This window comes from Aspergillus nomiae, assembly GCF_001204775.2.
Source record: "Aspergillus nomiae NRRL 13137 chromosome Unknown contig00026, whole genome shotgun sequence".
Classification (NCBI taxonomy): Eukaryota; Fungi; Ascomycota; class Eurotiomycetes; order Eurotiales; family Aspergillaceae; genus Aspergillus; species Aspergillus nomiae.
In genome coordinates, this window is record NW_015378081.1 from 99,822 (window position 1) to 118,685 (window position 18,864).

The 18,864-nt window shown below is 48.1% G+C and overlaps 6 protein-coding genes across 6 annotated transcripts; 3 read left to right on the forward strand and 3 right to left on the reverse strand.

The window, feature by feature from the left end:
* Positions 1–640: 640 nt before the first annotated feature.
* ANOM_002321 (arabinan endo-1,5-alpha-L-arabinosidase) lies at positions 641–1,920 on the forward strand (the record flags this gene model as incomplete). Its single annotated transcript, XM_015547578.1, has 4 exons — positions 641–904; positions 1,095–1,571; positions 1,648–1,733; positions 1,785–1,920. The coding sequence occupies 4 exons, from the start codon at positions 641–643 to the stop codon at positions 1,918–1,920; spliced, it is 963 nt and encodes a 320-aa protein (XP_015410599.1).
* A 1,377-nt stretch (positions 1,921–3,297) lies between these two features.
* Positions 3,298–4,538, forward strand: ANOM_002322 (TDT family transporter; the record flags this gene model as incomplete). Its single annotated transcript, XM_015547579.1, has 4 exons — positions 3,298–3,638; positions 3,685–3,981; positions 4,036–4,321; positions 4,383–4,538. 4 exons carry the CDS (start codon positions 3,298–3,300, stop codon positions 4,536–4,538), a joined length of 1,080 nt encoding a protein of 359 aa, XP_015410631.1.
* Positions 4,539–4,744: 206 nt separating this feature from the next.
* On the forward strand, positions 4,745–7,552 carry ANOM_002323 (LipA and NB-ARC domain protein; the record flags this gene model as incomplete). Its single annotated transcript, XM_015547580.1, has 6 exons — positions 4,745–5,030; positions 5,076–5,148; positions 5,201–5,444; positions 5,495–5,557; positions 5,652–5,963; positions 6,035–7,552. The coding sequence occupies 6 exons, from the start codon at positions 4,745–4,747 to the stop codon at positions 7,550–7,552; spliced, it is 2,496 nt and encodes an 831-aa protein (XP_015410632.1).
* Positions 7,553–7,655: 103 nt separating this feature from the next.
* ANOM_002324 (uncharacterized protein) lies at positions 7,656–8,009 on the reverse strand (the record flags this gene model as incomplete). The annotated part of the gene is made up of 3 exons (XM_015547581.1): positions 7,656–7,686; positions 7,748–7,868; positions 7,928–8,009. 3 exons carry the CDS (start codon positions 8,007–8,009, stop codon positions 7,656–7,658), a joined length of 234 nt encoding a protein of 77 aa, XP_015410626.1.
* Positions 8,010–10,999: 2,990 nt separating this feature from the next.
* Positions 11,000–13,826, reverse strand: ANOM_002325 (uncharacterized protein; the record flags this gene model as incomplete). Its single annotated transcript, XM_015547582.1, has 8 exons — positions 11,000–11,198; positions 11,252–11,704; positions 11,763–11,907; positions 12,549–12,852; positions 12,909–13,181; positions 13,238–13,385; positions 13,444–13,688; positions 13,740–13,826. The coding sequence occupies 8 exons, from the start codon at positions 13,824–13,826 to the stop codon at positions 11,000–11,002; spliced, it is 1,854 nt and encodes a 617-aa protein (XP_015410627.1).
* A 2,555-nt stretch (positions 13,827–16,381) lies between these two features.
* ANOM_002326 (uncharacterized protein) lies at positions 16,382–17,614 on the reverse strand (the record flags this gene model as incomplete). The annotated part of the gene is made up of 1 exon (XM_015547583.1): positions 16,382–17,614. One exon carries the CDS (start codon positions 17,612–17,614, stop codon positions 16,382–16,384), a length of 1,233 nt encoding a protein of 410 aa, XP_015410628.1.
* Between the last annotated feature and the right edge of the window lie 1,250 nt (positions 17,615–18,864).

Below are 18,864 nucleotides of genomic sequence, written 5' to 3' on the forward strand. Positions count from 1 at the left end.
CCCCGTGACAAGTGTGTTCGATTACTATATTGGGCAAAACTCCTGGACGAGTGTTGCTATGAGCCAATCATGGCAGAAGCTATACCTTGACCTGCAGAATACCCCAATGATGTAATTTCTCCGTATCTGGGGGAGGAGTTAGTACCGGTGATTGGCTGACTGGCCATCGAACCGTGTTCCTCGGACATTCCCTGGCTTAATGTGAGGGGTCATTGTATCCTGCGCGCGGTCTATTCTCTTGTGTGTTATGTATATCTCACATATCAGCTGTTATCTTTCTCAGATTAAACTTTCAGTGGAGTGTCCATGAAGCATACATAGAGTGGAACATCTCCGCGTCATGACCAGTGGCTGGTACCATGCATATAATGCACACGCACTATAGATCGCTACGTCTCAGCACCAACAACCGGGTCGGCCATTACTGGAGACACACGGGAAACCGTACGTCGGAGGATTGCATTCCTCGAATAGATGTAGTCGTTAATCTCCGGCGGAGTAAAGCACGCCTTTCATGTAAACTGAACGCACATACACATCGAGATAAACACAAGAAACTTGATCTCTAGTATATATAGTACCATGTATCTCACAAGCAAATCGACTCTTCAAGCCACACATCTCTCTTTCTTCGCTAATCATGTATCTCCAATCTTCTCTTGCAGTAGCCCTTCTCCGGGCTGCCGTGGTTCATGGTTACGCTAATCCGGGCGCTTGCTCTGGCGCCTGCAACATCCATGATCCTGCCTTAATCCAGAATGGCGATGGAACGTACTATCGCTTTTCTACCGGGAATGGCATCTCCTTTGCTTCTGCTTCATCCATCGAGGGTCCATGGACAGCTCTTGGGTCTGTTTTGCCTAGTGGATCGTCGATTGACAACTCCGGGAGTAATGATCCTTGGGTAAGTATTTCTTTTTATCTTGCCTTATTGACCCTCCCCTATTGTCTACTTCCGCTATGCCGATCTATTTCTTCTTTGTATTTTTATTTTTATTCTCGCTGCTGTCATTCTGCGAACGATGTTGGAATGAACAACTCTTACACGCCTTCCCGCACTTTCTACCTAGCAACATATAGCTAACAACTCTTAGGCACCTGATGTGCAGAAGGTGGGCAGCCTTTACCACCTCTACTATGCTGTATCGACTTTCGGCAGCCAAGAATCTGCCATCGGTCTCGCAACCTCCGAAACCATGGAGGAAGGTACATGGACCGACCAGGGCTCAATTGGGGTTACATCCACAACGGGTAACCAATACAACGCCATCGACGCAAACCTTCTGATAGACGGCTCTGCCAACTACCTGACCTTTGGATCATTCTGGCAAGACATCTTTCAAGTCACACTGAACGGAGACGCCACGTCTTCAACATCAACGCCGGTTAATGTTGCTTTCGATCCGGCTGGTACACATCCTGTTGAGGGTGCTTACCTGTACAAATACGGAGATTATTACTACTTGTTTTACTCCTGGGGAACGTGCTGTGGCTATGACCAGAGTATGCCTGCCGCAGGGGAGGAGTATAAGATTAAGGTTTGTCGGTCGAGCACGCCGACTGGGGGCTTTGTGAGTTTTTTTCTTTTTCTTTTCTTCTTGTTTTCTTTACCTTTGGACTCTGTAAAACGGGTAGCTAATGATGCAGGTCGATGCGAACGGTGTTGCATGCACGGATGGCGGTGGTACCGTCGTTCTTGAAAGTCATGATAATGTCTATGGGCCTGGTGGACAGTATGTGGCATCACCATCTCTACTTGCGTTCATATTGACTAACTTTTATAGGGGTGTCTACACCGACCCGAGCCTTGGCCCTGTACTCTACTACCACTACGTTGATACGACTATCGGGTATGGTGACTCCCAGAAGCTATTCGGATGGAACGTCATCGACTTCTCGAGTGGATGGCCTTCTGTATAAGTGGACCATCTTTTCGGGTGGCAAGAAGCAGTTTTGTACATAGTTCACCTTCTTTAGGGTATAATTTCAGTATTAAGAGCCAATTGACATTATCGTCGGCCAGTTCTCATCCCATCCTAAAATCCTTACCTATTTCATACCTTAAACTCTCAGCATCTGACATTCTTAAAAATTCGTCACCCGGTATTCATATCCTATATTGTAGAGACACAAGTCCATGTTCACCTTGCGTCTCAATGGATACCTGTTTATATATTTTTTTAATAAAATGGGTTCTTAGCGGGTAACCCGTAGGTTTACGGGCATGGGTGTGGGTTTAGGATCTGAACTCGCCGGTTGGGTATACGGTTCCTGACGCTGGACCCAAACCCGACCCGTGTCGAGGTCTACTGAGTAGTAGGCGGTCCCGTTTTCCTTGAGTGCATAGGTCTTGTCCATTCCAACACTGTCATCCTTTAGCATTAGTCTGCATTTTCAAATTCGCATCATAACAGATTCATCCTTGCTGAAGCATGACTCATTCGAAGCTCGGCAACTTGAGACTTGGCATTTCCATTCTCAAAGGGTTCAACCCCTGAAGCTGAAGTTGAACCCCTTCCCTTCTCATACCACTCGTGGCAGTCCGACACCTCAAGATGAAATTCATTTACTACCTAACTTGGTCAAGACACTCATATAGCAAACTAGATTGTGTATTTAGTCTGTAGACTTGGTCTAGTAGTCTATAGGAGTATACAACGATGTAGATGACTCGAGCTCAAACACTTGTGAACTGGTTAGAGTGAGATATATTTATGTTGCGAGTATGGGAAAGCTTGGATCCGGCATTACATGTAGGCTCTGTGCCTTTTCCAGCACCTACCCGGATCGCCACCTTGCAATTGACTTTTCATGCATACAAGCTATTATTAAATCTAGTAAAGAGTTCTCATACCAGGAGCTCTACGAGACCATTACAAGGGAGGCGGAGTTGATGCTGTCGGCCTTCGCCGGTCTTCGGGTACAAGCCAGTCACGAGAATTTCTCGGCCGAGGGAACTCGATCCAGGACCATGGAAATTGGTATTTAGCATCAACTTCATCCAACAACCACGAAAGTCATAGAATTGCCTTTTATAACTATCGATTGGACAATCGCTCACTAACTCATAAAAACTTTATCTCGTCAAGATCAGTCGTTCAGGATGGAAAATAGTGACTCGCGTCCTCATGCAGGATCCCAAAGGAAGAAAAGCCTTTTGAAGTATACAGCAGGTTGGCGGAGAATCGTTAGCAACTTCAGCCCATCGTACGTCAACATCTATATTCCTACTGGAACAATTGTACAGTGGCTGATGAGCTGATTCACAGATGGTTTTCCACGACAATGGGGACAGGCATGGCCGGAATATTGTTCCATCTCATCCCTTTCGAACATGCCGCGCTAGATTACATAGCCATAGTCTTTTTCGTACTGAATGCCTTGTTGTTTCTCACCGTGCTCAGCATGTCAATTCTCCGCTACACTCTTTATCCCGAAATTTGGAAGGTCATGATACAAGACCCAGTTAATTCGTTATTCCTGGCAACTTGTCCCATGGGTTTTGCCACCTTGATCGAGATGTGGGTGTTTCTTTGCGTACCTCACTGGGGAGATTGGGCGAAGACAATGGCCTGGGGATTGTGGATTGTCGATGCGCTCGCGGCGGCGGCGGTCACTGCATCCCTCTCATTTATTCTGTAAGTCTATCCACTGTACTGAAGATTGTCTGTTAATATGAAGCAGTATATCACAAAATTACGTCACATCGCTGGAGCGGATCACCGCACTGCAACTATTGCCGATCGCTGCCACAATCGTCGCGTCCGGGGTTGGGGCCGAGATCGCGGATATTTTGCCTAACGCGCAGCACGCCATGGGAACGGTGATCGTATCTTACGTGCTGTGGGGCATGTCAACGCCCATGGCCATGATGATCTTAGTGATCTATTACCAGCGTTTGGCGGTCCACAAGCTTCCATCGAGGGAAACCATCGTGAGCTGTTTTCTTCCACTAGGGCCACTTGGCTTTGGAGGATTCAGGTTAGTGCAAGCCACCATACAACCCTGAGAGAATGAATCTGACTCCCGAGGTAGTATCTTGTACCTAGGCAAGGTGGCTCGACAGCTCCTCGGCGAGTCTAACGTAATCGACCCCATGGTCGGGCACATAGCATATGTCCTCGGTCTCTTGCTGTCTCTGTTGATGTGGTCTTTCGGACTGATTTGGCTCGTTTTCGCGCTCGCTACGATCTACTACCGATCACCGTTTCCTTTCAACATGGGCTGGTGGGGATTCACTTTCCCGCTTGGGGTATATGCGGCCAATACGATCCTGCTGGGGAAGGAAATGGAGTTAATATTTTTTAAGGTTTGCGGGACGGTAAGCTGCCGCAGAGAATTGTGAGATCGCACAGAAAGAAAACGGGGCTGACAGGTGACAGATCCTCAGCAGCGCGATGATACTACTGTGGCTGGTGGTTGCCACCCGTACTGTGCACGGGGCATGGCATGGGGTTTTATTCCATGCACCGTGCTTGCAAAACTTGAAGGAAAAGATGGATGACAGTCAGAATGACGCGACGAATGATGAAGCATAGGTTAAGCGCCCCAGAACCTTGTTCCGGCTCCGACCCTGATTTTGGCCGATTAGTTCAATTGTAAGCAATCATGCCATCGGGAGCAACTTCTTGTTTCACTCCTAGTCTACTGGATTGACGCCAAATCTGCAGCTAATCACATGGGATACGGGCGATGCCAGGGGCTCACCAATCACATCGGGCACTTAAGTTGAATTCCCGCTAGTATGCAGTATCGGCTACGAAGGGCCAATCCGCAGTTCAATACCGACGCCATCGCCCGTTCAGAATCAATCCGGCAGCCTCGTAGGAACACCCAACTGGGCACTAATACGCGAAATGATACCGCCTCGTTTATTTTGTTTGATTATAACCCACATGACTTCGGCTTGACGACAAGCTCGAGCCGTCTTGCGGCTGAAGTCTTGGTAGCACCTATAGAATCCGGGGTTCCCGCTCTATTCATCCCGTCTGTCCAGTCTTTCAGCCGTGATACTTTGAGAGACAACCATGGTAGGTACATACAACCCACTGCTGTATGTGGACGTTGCTAAATAGAGAAGGATTCAGCAGACTACGAATTTCCATTTCTAGAAGAAGTCTACACTCCTGCCGAGCAACCTAAGATCGAGTAAGTATTTGTCAGGACTTACTGATAACTCGAATACATACTGACCGTGTAGCTTCGTTTTTGTACACGGTCTCAATCCTCGCGGTCGAACCGACCATGCCTTCGAAACATGGACACATCAAAATGGAACCTTCTGGCCACGAGATTACCTCCCTCAAGACATCCCTCAGGCTCGAGTTTTCGTCTATGGCTATAATTCATATGTCACAAACCCCCAGGCGATGTCAAATGCGAGTGTGAAAGACCATGCGAATACATTGTTGAACTTGTTGGACATGGAGCGCAGTCCGCAGGTGGTATGTAGTTTGCCTCTACTTAACTTTGAGACAGGGCTGACTATACACAGAATGCGCGGCCTCCGAAGATCATCTTCATCGGACACAGCTTAGGTGGACTGGTGATCAAACAGGTACGGTTGTCCAGGTGGATCACGCCATGATTCACAGGAGAAAGGACGGAAATGTCAGTTCAGGATGTAATCAACGCTAACATCTCACTAATAGGCTTTATTGAATGCGCAAGAGGACCCCAAGTATACTTCCATCCGGACGGGCACGTACGGACTTGTTTTCTTCGGCACTCCACACCACGGTACCAAAGGCGTTGAACTAGGAAAGATTGCGGCCAAGGTCGCCAAGTTCGTATCCAAGGGCCATGCCACCAACGACCTTCTCGATTGCCTGGAGCACAACTCCTTATTCACAAGACAGATGAGTAGCCGATTCTGCCACCAACTGGAAGACTACCGAGTGATCAGTTTCATCGAGGGAAAGGAGGTTCTATTGGGAGGGGCAGGCCCGGCTTCTATTAGTCATGTGAGCATCTAGACACTGTTTCTTTCGCCGCACTATCTCTATCGCAGGAGGTATGACGCTAACGGTCGCAGTTGGTAGTAGACGAAGAGTCCGCCGTCCTTGGACTCCCTGGGAACCGCGAGACGCGTCTCAAGCTAGATGCCGATCACTCCCAGATGTGCAAGGTTGGCAATCGAGGGGCGATGTACCGGCTTATCAAGGGAAATATCAAACAGATTGCCGACCAGCTGTTGGTCACGGAACAGGGTTATATTCCCCAGCCGTCGCCATCTCCGCGCGCGGGACCACCGTTGCCGCCGCCGCGACATACCAACAGCAGCGCTCCCTATCCTCCTCCCGGCATAGCTTCGCAACAGGCGACACAGCGAGTCATCGGAGCCCTATATAATCCTGTTGACAATGATCCACGGTCGGTTGAAGCGGCCGAGCACAAGAATAAGTGGAAGTGGGACGACGCGCGGAGGGTGGAGTATACCATCTTCCAGGAGCACTTGCGCACTCTCGGTGCAGACCACCATAGCACGTTGCAGGTCGGCTATAATTTGGCAGAGATCGACCTTGAGTCGGGGTATATCGGCAAAGCGGCTGAATGGTGCCAGTGGGTGTCCAACAACAGCCAGCGCGTGTTCGACAAGCGCCATCCACTTACGATGAGAGCCGAAAGTTTGATGGGTGAGATCCTTGTGTCCCAGGGTAAGCAACAGGAAGGAGAGTCCGTGTGTGCCAATGTCCTCGCCCGGCAGCAGATGACGATCGGAGAAGATGATGTCGACACATTGGAGACACGCCGTCGACTGGCGAACGCATATAGCTCGGTTGAGCGACGAGATGAGGGCATTGCTACTGCCAAGAAGCGTACGGAGTCTCTCAAACGATTACTGGGTGAAAATCACATCAAGACGTACGCCTCGGTACTTGACACCATCGAATTGATAGTCGCCAAACTCTCAAGCAACAACAACAACACCGTGATGGCTATGGCCCTGTATCAGACGGGTACGGACGAGATAGTCAATGTTACCCAAGAGGCCTCCCGGGAGCTGAACAACTTGCTGGGCCCTCGGCACCCACTTTCTATTCGCAGTCTCCGGCTGCTTGGTGCGTGTCAGATTTTTGCTTCAGGTGGAATTACAGAGCCATCCGAAACGCTACGACGAGCGCTGGCCACGGCTGAAGAGAACCTCGGCTCTGACAACCCAGAGACCATTCAAATCGTAATTTACATGGGTCTAATGTACGCGAAACAGAGCAACCCATATAGTTACGCTTTCTCCCAGCAAAACCTCGATCTGGCACTGCCTTGGTTTCGACGATATCTGGACTGGGCCCGAAGCAGGGATATTATGAGCAGTCCCGATCCTCAGGCGGTGTTGGGCATGCTGGGCAATATGTACATGGCCAAAAGAGACTATCAACAGGCGCAGAATTACTACGAGCAGCTGGTCAATGCATGTCAGAAGGCAAACATTCCGGTTCCAGCCGACGTGCCGAACATGCTAGAGCTGTGTCGGATGAACACCAGGCTGATGTCGCCTTACAGAAATTCATCGGGCATTGAATCGCTACTTTCCTCCTTCAAACGATTATAGGCAATTTTCATCATACACAATCTGTTGTATTCATTATCCATGCATAGCCGATAGTATAATACATTTCGCTTGACTCAATCATGACTGTCATAGCAAATTCCATCTAGTTCGAGATCTTGGAGGGTACATGTTTTCTAGACAATGTATTGTCAGTTGTGTGTGTCGTAGAAATAGGAAAGGGGAAGCAACACGTACCCAGTCGCAGTCTCGAACTTGTTCCTCGCGGAATCAGTGATGCGTTCATTCGTCTGTCGCACCTTCGGGTTATGGGGGTCGATCTTGCCGTGGCCGTACTTGGTCTCGAGGGAGTCGAGGCCTGTTTGCTCATCAATATTTGTATTTCTTGTCTTGAAAGAACGAAACGGATATACTTACCCCTGTCGACGTAGTCCTCATTCTGGGCACCACCAGCACCGTGCTTGTGTCCACCGCCGAGCTTCGAGGCAAGCTTGTCCATTTTGATGTGTTGTTGGTCTTCTGTGGTTTTGATCTTTGGCTACAAGGAATATGGAATGTCTTAGTGACTGAGAGTGAGGATTTCAAAGTGCAATTGAATGCTATGAGAAAGTCGAACCCAAACACCACAACCCTCCATATTTATAAGTAGACAAACGTCGGGTACGTGCGATATGAGTGATACCAGTGATGTCATCTGAGTAGATCAGTGATGTTTACTGGTTTCTATTCTTGTATCCCTTCACTCAGGTGAGATCTTGGGGGAAAGTAGATTAGGAAGTGATAGTCGCGACTCGGGATGGATATTGGATGGGGTCTACAGGGCTGCGTCGGAGGCTTGATTAAGTTGCGTAATGTGGGGTTTCTCTAACAGGAAATTGCAGGTATATCTAGTCGGGGTTATGATTATGATGGGCGATGATGTTAGAGCGCTGAATGGAATTTAGGTGTATCGCTGATGATGTCATAGGGTGGATAGGGCTGGTCGTCTGAAAAAGGAAATTGATTGTCTGCTCACGGAGACTTCAGTTTGGTATGCTCAGTAGTTTGGCTGTAATACTCACAGTACATGGTTATTTGGCACAGTATTCTTCATTTTGAGGACAGAATAATCGAGAGCGTGTACGAGTGAGTTTTGACAATCTGTCCAAGTTGATGCTGGCACCGTCCCTCGCGACCGACCATATACTGCGAATACCCCTAACATCTCCCCCTTCCAACGTGTGAGAAGTACAGGTGAAATAATGTAGTCGCTCAACGTTCCAAAAAAGGCTTCTGGTAACCGCAGTTCGAACCCACGTACGACATTATGTCTTGTCCTTTTCTACACACCTGCCTAGAGTCCTGTTTTCAAGCCGTTACACTGTTCGCTCGACCCCCACCAGATCTCAAGCACACCTGTTAAACCAACCCCTGACACAGTAGCCTGTGATGCCACTAGAGGAGGAATTCACAAACTGTAGATCAACGTACAATGGCATCCTGAGATGCCCCAGGCAGCGGCCATGTTCGGTCAGCAAGTCATGATAGGATGGCCACGTACAGTATGTCCTACCATCGTTCCACAAGAGAACCCGAGATGCTCGTCATCGATAAGCCACCATTTGAGCAGCCCATCAGCCAACACTGAACCGTATGCGGCAGCGACATAGCGGATTAGACAAGAGAGGAACATTGCTTCCCGAACTTCACACATTCTCCCCCAATGCAGCAGCAGGGTATTCACGAGCTTGATGATGGCATGTCTCAAAACACGTCAATGAGCTTAATAGAGATGTCTGGTTAGTCCTAAACAGCTATCTGTACCCTATGCCGTCTAACACATCCAAGAAACCCGATATATTCTTGCGTTGCGCCTGTTACTCTGAGCGGGCTATAACAATAGAAAGATGAATTCACTTGTGGTCCCTCTGGCATGCTCAAACGGAGAAACAGAGGCGATCTCAAAAACTAAGAAAAGAAGGACGCTGATATGTGGTGAATGAATACGGCCGAACCTTCTATTCAATGTTCAAAACTACCAATCGAGCCGCGGAAGCATGTGCGGCAAGAACGAACAAATATGTACCTTCGTACCTTCTACTTTGGAGTGCATAGCCTGCACAGAGTGTTTGCCTTGCACGGAAAGCATGCCCAACTGTTTATCTCTCCTCTCTTTAGACCTTCAACCGAACCCACAGCATTTCTATCTTACTCACAGTCCACCCGTGGTCTTCAACTCTGCATATACCCTTTGCCGTCACATACGATCGCGTCTCCAAGGTTATTTGAGTATATCCTTCAGCAGCTACGACCTAGTATCGAACCTCTTACGCATGATCAATTCACCTCTTTCATAAATAACAAGATTCTCACAGAAGGTGAGACAGCTGAGTGTTGGCAATGTCAGGCACTGATAGTCTTAGTGATGTGCGAATTGCTCTGTGAACATTATAGAGGCCGAACCGGCTGCGGCCATATGTTCGTCTACGCCATTCAGCGGTGCAGTGCTTCTTTTATGCGTCCCGATCAATCTCGCTGTGTGCCCCCGAGTGGAAGGCTTCGCGACCTTCCTCGAGTTGTCGACGCCCAAGATGATTACAAGGACGGTTCTTGTCGAGTATGTCTCGGTGAGACTCCTCCCAGCTCAGAGGGATCCGAATCTGGCTGGGTTGTATAATTAGCACGCCTAAGGCTGCTAGCATGTCGTTAAGTCTCTTGTTATCAACAAGGCTACCGTTCACTACGCTTGTTTCAGCGCCCAAGATGCACGACCATTCTCCTGGTTACTTTATACTTACACTGGCCAAGGCCTGAATTTGTCAATCGTGTTTATATCGGGCTTCAACCAGGTGTACCACATGCTGCTGTGCTTTGGATGCTACCTATCAACAGCTCAATAAATGAAAGTACCCTACACAGCGCGGTGGTTTGTGCGACCCCTGGCCATGGACTCGATGGATGTGGCTCTCAGTGGACGAATAGAGGCCTGCTTATACCCCACATGACCCTGCCCCTTGCGCTTATGCAGCCTAACATACAGACCTTAGTCTGTATATGTTCAGGTTCTAGACGTTGAAACAAAGAAAATGGCCCCGGAGGCTGAGTTGCTGCAACCCTTTGAAAAGCCCAGCTATGGAGGTTTAATATGGATGGACATGGTATTTTGCGCTTGTGGGATGGTTTATCTCCTGGTGTTACCTCTGGTGATTCTTTTCGGTGTGATTAGGTATTCTTTACATTATGCGTTGCGTTGCGGATGACATGGCACAATCCTGGCAGTTCTTCCCCTCACACATTCAAGTACAGCAGCATCAACGTTCTGCAAGGCTATAAGCAGGAAATATATACCACATTCGTCCCAGTGGAGAGCTACCTCGTACCCAACTATAACATGTAAATCATTGTGGATGAACCAAGGGATCCCTCGCTCCTAAGCTGGTATTTACAACGCAACCTACACATAGGAAACATGCCCCTGCGTAACCGATCGATGACTGTAACTACAACGCCTTAGCTCAAGCCACAACACTGCCCAATCCAACTAAGCCAGCCTCTCGACTTTGGAGTATCCGAAACAGCTCCCAGCTTTTCATCCACCATCACATATTCCTCTTCCTCCTCCTCCGGATCATCACGGTAATACTTGTATCGAACGGCGGCGATCGAGACAACCTCCAAGCTAAAGTCTCCTTCCTGCACCCCGAAGAAACTATACGCAGTTAATACCACGCAGACAATACCGTGTAGCTAGAAGACACTTACCTGCGTATCATGAAACTGATCTGCTTCACCGCAGTCAAATCCAGCGGCTTGACATCCTCCTGCTCCTTCCCGCGATACGTAGGCTTAAAATCAGCCCATTTAATGAAAATCCTTTTCTCATCACGCGCATGGAAATCAAATTCCCAGCTCAGGGTACTCTCCTGTCTTCCATCCGGACGCTTCGGCGCAGTCTCATCCTTCAGCGTGATGGTATACAATTTATCATCCCCGCCGGCAATATGCACTTCCAACCCGTCGTAGCCAGAGAGATCCCAGCTTCTATCTTCGTCTGTCGTCCGCTGCGATGCGAACCCCGCTCCGCCGAGCGTGGTGATGTCGAGGTTTCCGTGGAATCGGGCCACCAGAGAAGAGGGGGAGCAGCTCATGTGCGAGTGCGACGATCCGCCACGCACGCGATCGTCAGTCGAGGTCCAGTCGGAGGCGTGCCATGCTCTGTTCTTCCTGTGAGTGGATCGGATGGGAAACTGGTTGGGGTGATGATTCAACTCACCTGGGGCCCCCAAAAAGGGGTAGTCTTGATACTTTCGAGTCCATTTTGACAAAGCTGATGTGCGTTGTTGGAAGTTGGATTGCTGCTGAGATGCGGAGTAGGGTCTGGGCCTGATCCTGTGACGTCAGGTGCTGGGCTATCGGCGCTAGTCTGCTTTGGGAACTGGTCCCGATTGGGAAGGTTGAGTTTGAGCCTGGGATTTTGAAGGCTGCCACTCATCTATCTTTGTCACAGCGAAATCTGTTGAATATTAGATTATACATAATTTGTTCAAGAAGTCCAATTGGTACATTTGGAGTTATATCAATGCGCGATCAGGACTACAATTCTTGTACGATGGAATCGGTCGAGATCCATGAAGGTTAGTTGAGACGTGGACGATATCAGGCTAACGAAGCCTAAATGAAAGCATGAACAACCAAGACCCAATACAATACGTCGAGTGCATCCTACAACCATCGAATGACTAGGTGGCTCTTCTAGACTCTCGCCGGGGTTTAGATACAGGAATCAAAGGCTATCACGCCCTACGTCTGGTTGACTGCGCTTATAGATAAATCCCAAGAGTTCTGTATATTCACGGTTCTTAGGAAGTTCACATCAGCACAACGTACACCCTGAAAGATAAGTAAAAAATATATTCCCACTGGGATCGAATGATCGAACTGTACAAATACCATTTGGGTTACAATTTATACACAGACTGCCGCCGCCAGAAGTGACCTAATCCCAGAAGAGCATCCCTCAGAAAGACCCTGATTTATACAACGTTATGGTCAATCATACTCTGCACCGCATCCGTCACGCTTTTCTCCAAGTCAATATACTCCCACCGGCCCTCGCTTGTTCCCTTCGACAAGACATCCAAGCTAACCCGCATATCCCAACCCGTCGGATGCACACCATCCGGTAGAACCTGCTCGGGCTTACCCTCCGGGACCCTTTCCTTCAGTGCCAGGAAATGCTTTCGAATAATGTTAACGACCAACTGCGGCGTGATTAAGCCAGAGATGAGCAAGATCCGCTTGCCCCCAGCAGCAGGGTTGGTCAAGGCATCAACATGGCTTCGCGCGACGTCGCGAACATCGACCTGGAGCTTCTCAGTTCCCATACTAAATCATTCGAAATAGGACAAGTAGAACACACGAAATGATAGAACGGAAATCGCACATCCTCGACTTTCGGGTTGGTACCGTCGATGAAGCTAGCGATCGCGAAATGATTAGTCTCGTTAATGGAGCCGGGACCGGAGATTGGGTGAATCATAGGACCCGTGATGATGTCTGGATTGATCACGGCCAGGTCGAAGGCGGGCTTGTTCGTCTTCATGAACTTCCACGCTGCGTCTTCAGCTTGCGTCTTGGAAACGTTGTAGCCTAGGACGGTGTCCTGTCGCTCGATGGCTTGTGTCGCGGTGACCTAGATTGGGTAAGTTGTTGGTCTTAACTTGGGAGTTAATAAGCCTGATGATATACCGGGTTCCAGTCCTGTTCAGTGTAAGGGCGTCCTTCGCGACTCATGTCCTCGAAGGAGTTGAGGACAGATACTGCACTCCCTAGCAGGACGAACCGTTTGAGTGCTGTTCCTCCGTGGCGGTGGGCACTCTCGAGAATTTGCGTCGTTCTGTACATATAATCAGTTACCCTTGCCTCGATTATGAGATGGAACAGCAATAGCTTACCCCATCACGGCAGGCTCGATCATCTCCTTCTGAATATCCTTGACATTGAAGTTCAGCGGAGACGCAGTATGGATAATATAATTAAAAGGGACCTTTATGTCCTCGAACAGCGCATTGAATGGCCCCTGGGAGGTGAAATCCGACACAATTACAAAGTCGATCTTGCCTTTCCACGACGGGTGGGTTTTGAGAATATCGTCCGCCTTTTTCTGGGAGCGCACGGTGGCGGTCACGGCGTATCCACGCTATGTCGGTTAACTTGTCTAATTGTACACGAGCAATGCGGGAAGATGTACCTCAAGCAAGATAGCCAGGATGTGGGAGGCCACGAATCCGTTTGCGCCCGTTAGTAGCACATGTTCGCCACTTCCTGGATATGACATATTGGACATAGGCATAAGAAGATATCAGGGCTCCTTCGCAACTAGTAGTATGTGGCTCTGTCGGTGAAGAACCTATACGTTGTCCAATATACGTGGATGAAATGCACAATCAATACCTAGCTCTCTTCGTATGTAACTATCGTGCCGGGCAGAATGAATTTATGTGTAGTTTAAGGTTATATGGTTAAACCCCGCCAAATCCCGAACACTAGATGCTGACGTAGTTCTAGTCATCTCATAACGTGGTACAGCTTTTGGCGCCTGACGTTGACTTCATCCAGGAAGATAGAATACGTGGGTTATGCCCTAGGGCGTGCGGCGGGGCATCTGGACCTCGTGTCTATTACAGCATTTGATCATAACCCACCAATCATCATTCTTGTTTCACAGCTTATTGCCGTTTAAAGTTAATACCATCTGTAGCTCATATATATACCGGTATCGGTACGGGGAACTGTGTGAACATCTGTGGTGCTCCCAAGGCAACACCTTGCATAAGCAAAATAATAGTACACCACACAATCAACTAAAGCAGCTGAGACACCATTTGCATTAGGAAGTAATAGTGCATGTAAGACTTGTAACTAGATGTATGCTCACAGAAATCCAGGTTCTTTCCAAAGTTAGACAGCAAAGGCAAGTTCAAGTATCTGGAAGTTGCTTCCTCTTGCGCTTTCATATAGCCTAGCCATCCCACTCACGGCTACTCATGGGTTGTATGTAAGACAAATGCAAAGAACAAAAGGACAAACGAAAAGACAGAAAGAGGCCAAGGGAAAAACAGGGATAGAAAGAAGCCTCAAGTAGCCTTGCCCCACGACATTTGGAAATGTAGTTCTCATCGCGTAATTAGGCTCGAATGTCGTTAATGAGAACATATATTGAGATATGTACAGCAAAAGGCCGAACCGACACCGCAAAGTGATCAATTGCACGAAGCGGAGAATGATGATGAAAGGTATCGGCAATATGTCTACAAAAGTATCATTAGCGAGTTTCAACTGCACATTACACACCCAGGCGAAGGAAACAAAGAAAATTCAAGGAATAACCTTCAATAAAACTCTCTTCAAGTCATCTACATACCATTCTCACTCATTCATGAGAGCTCCCGTCATGGCAATATTCGGTGTATTTGTATAGTCGTATTGTGGCCAGCCAACATGAGGATAATACGGTGGCCACCAAGGCGGATAGTTGCCTCCATGACCATAATGGTAGTCGATATAAGGTATAGGAAACACCACGGGGTAAGGAGGAGACCACGGTAAAGGAACGATCGCTTGGGGAAGCCATAGGGCAACGTTTGCCCCTATGCATTGCGTCCAGCAACATCGTGTATTGTTATGAGTTGATCGGCCATATACCCTACGTTGACCACGGGCGCGGTTCCTATACTTTATAAAGCGATGATTCGCTTGGCAATTAATACAAACACGAATGTGCCTTCCAGAGGCTAATTTGGCCCGAGACCCAAGCACTTGACCGCTAGCGAAATGGGTGTAATGGAGGAGATGGAGGCAGCAACTGCAGGCAAAGTACTCTTCGTATCTGCAGAAGTCAGTCTCATGGCGCTAGGACAACATATACTCATTGCATTAGCCAGGACCTACCCGGGCCATATTTCCATATCACAAAGGTATTTTCTTCTCAGTGTTAATGAGGAGGGAGGTCGTGTGGGAATCAAGGAGCGAAAGTATTTGTTTGTCTGCGAAAGTGATAATCTGGAGGGATAGTCGAGGTATTTGGTGATTATCAGGTGCAGCTCTGTCGGTAGAACAAGGAGTGATGGGTTTGGTGATTCTGTCATCGCGCGAGGAGAGAATGTTCACAAGGATGAGGAATCGGAGGAAGTTTGGTCGGTTTATATAGTTAAGGATAACGAAAATTAGAACGAAAGATCGGTCATGCCTAATGTGCCAATACAAGGCGTCAGTGTTGCTTGTTGGTATACGTATATATCAATGTAGTAATATGCTATAACTTAGGTGAATGTCAAAGCTCCCAAGGGTTTAGGAAGCAAAGTATTGAGGCCGATTCGTAGGCGGAGAGCAGTAACTCAAAGTAAAGCCCTGTGAGGGAAACGGCCATGCTCGTTCTTTCCTTTGATGTGTAAATGCTATTTGATGATTAGACAATTTATGTATACTGATATTTCCAAGATCAGTCCTTGACGTCGCCCGATAATGGTCTGTTGGTGTTACACTTTAATGCTTTCATCCCAGCCGCAGATAATTCAGCACAATCGACTTATGCCAGCTTTCACGACAAGCTAGACAGATTACAGAAGTCCAGGAGGTTAGGACAAGCCAACAAGTGGCAATAATGTGTTTGTATATCCCATTATCCAGTAAACAGCGATCGCTGACTGAGTAGATAATTAAGGGACTATCAAAAGGTAGTAAAAGGTCAAACTGCCTGTAGGATGAATCGAACTGTGTCCGAACAATATTCTCGCCTCAACAGGATACGAATGGAAATCACTTCGAGACTAACAAATGCCTTTCTTCATACGTAAAGGGAGGGAGTTGAGCTGCCACACGTTCATATCCCTTTCACGCGTAAACCGCTCTTGGAGGTCCGTAAAGACGCCAATGTTTCTCCATCCATTGTCTACAATCGGCACTGGGTAGCGATACGCCGACACTAAAGCAGTACCGGATACGCCTGCGTGTTTCGCGTCCGGTTCTTGTTATGGAGTTAGGTAGGTTGGGGCCGCTAGTACTAGGGAAGTGTGGCTGCCCTGGGCCATCGAAGTAGAGCAATTTATCTTCCCAAAAGTCATCAAAATGGAGATACCGCAGCCTTCTCGTGTTCAATGATAGATATTCGAAAATGGGTTGAAAGGTACCCGAGTCCAGGCGTATCTGTTCCATAGTCAGGCTGCAGAGACGTCGGCGACGGAGGAAATAATGCAGCTTCTCCTCAGATGTGTAGATTCCTTGCAGTGTGCACTGCTTCAAGCGCGCAATCGGGCAGGTGTCCGCGATTCGATTGAAAAAATGCTGCTCTTCAATCTGTGCCTGTGTCAAGTTGACCAGGTCCAGGTTGTACCAGTGCAACTGAAGGGATTCGAGCTTAGGGCACATGTTCAACAAGCAGGTTATAGCCTGGGCGTTTCCTCGACCAATCGCAACAGGGAGCATACGGGCGCTCGGTTGTCTCTTCGTTTGTTGATGCGACAGGCTTAGTGATATGGCCTTGGTATTCTTCAGACATTCAGACATGTTCACCCTCTTGCACACTTTCGCAATCTCACCACACGCCAAGCTGCAGCGGTCGATACTGCAAAATATGTCCAATGCTACCACGTGCAATTTGCTCCTGCCAAGGGCTACCGTACTGACCCGAAAGAGCTTGGCTGCAGCATCCCACACGCTCTTCCAGGGTGCTTCGGCATTTCCCTCTGTTTCGATTGTGAGAGTCAGTGATTCTAGAAGTCCACGTGCAGAGTTGATGCGCAGGTTCGTCAAAGCCTGTCGCAAAAGGGCTACGGCTCGTTGCTCAGCTAAAGTAGGGGCATCGCCCGCTGGCACGTCCATCACTGTCAAATGCTGGAGGCAGCATCCCAGCCATCCTTGTTGTGTCACGGCGACAAACGCCTGGAGAGATTCTTCTGTCAGCTTGATCTTCTTTCGATAGAAGTTGCGTCTAAATGAAATACAGGATGTTCTGTGGGCCATCGCTCGTGAGGTTAGTCGAAGATTGCACTTGTCGTGCAACTCAAGGAAAGACACTAAGTCCTCCATTAACTCCAGTGGGAGAGTAACAAGAGCTGCACAGTTCATACTTGCGCCAGTCTAGTATATCACATAGTATGAATCTATATGCTTAGTGAAGATGAGGCGATGTTCGAGTAGATCTTTTCAACCAAAAGTGAAGATATAAGACGGGAGGGGTAACAAGGCATTCTCAGAGGCGAACCAATTATCTTCATTGTGTGCCTGGGCTGCTTGTATCTGTTGGCTAAAGGAAGACGCCATCACTGTGGACACTGCACGTGATAACGCCACTGTTGTTGTCTTTCGTGCATCTCTATGTTGTGTGGTGCAGAGTTATGTAGGTCACAATTCCAGCAGGATGACAAGCATCTTAGCGTGCTAACTGGATGCCCAGCAATTTCCTGTGCTATTATACCTATTCCTTGGTCCATGTAAGGTCTTTTTAATACAGAATGGGCGGATATATGTGTCATCTTGATATTTCTCTCCTGAGAGACCTTGGCCTCGTTGCTGTATACCGGGAAGAGCTACTTTCCTGCAGCTAGTATTAGGCATCTCTAGGGGAAGCGTTCATTATCTCTTCTGCACTGACACACGGCACATCGATAGATATTCGGTAGAGAAAAAGGCACGTTCCTAAACCCTCAAGACTGGCTTGGTGAGTGAAAAGGAATATTAATGGAGTGAAGGACCAGACTCACCTCTAAGCAGCAGAGTGGTACTACTAGGCGCATGATGTCCTACGTACAACACCCATGCTCAGTACATCCTCAGTATCTGGCGAGTTGAGATATCTGGATGAAGTGCATACACACAGTTTGCGACACGACATTTACAGTCTACTGATACATCGTCAGAAGGAAAAGAGCGGGTACACTTTTATCACACACCTGTGATGGATGTTCTAGGGTGCTAACGAGATGATTCACCATCAATACTTTCCTGGAGAGTCCCTCCATTTTTAAAAAGTATGCTACAAGGAAATGTAGGTCTATGTAGGGTATCAGGTACTCTGCGAATATGGTCCAGAAGCGCCCTGGCATCCAGTTGGGGGCATATATAAATTCCGTGCTCTTGCTGCGGCTCAAGGTAGTACGAAGTCATTTTCAAATTGCCATGTAGCAGGTATAGCAACAAAGGAAAAAAACCTCTTCGCCATCAAATATGAATCTAATGAGGTTTAGTTGATAAGCATAGGTATCATTCGAATACATGTTGAGCAGATTGGCTCATCTGGATCATGTGAGAGGAACTTTCGTTCTTGGCTGAGAGACTATAACGTGAAGTGACCAAGCCTTAGTGCTCCATAAATTCCT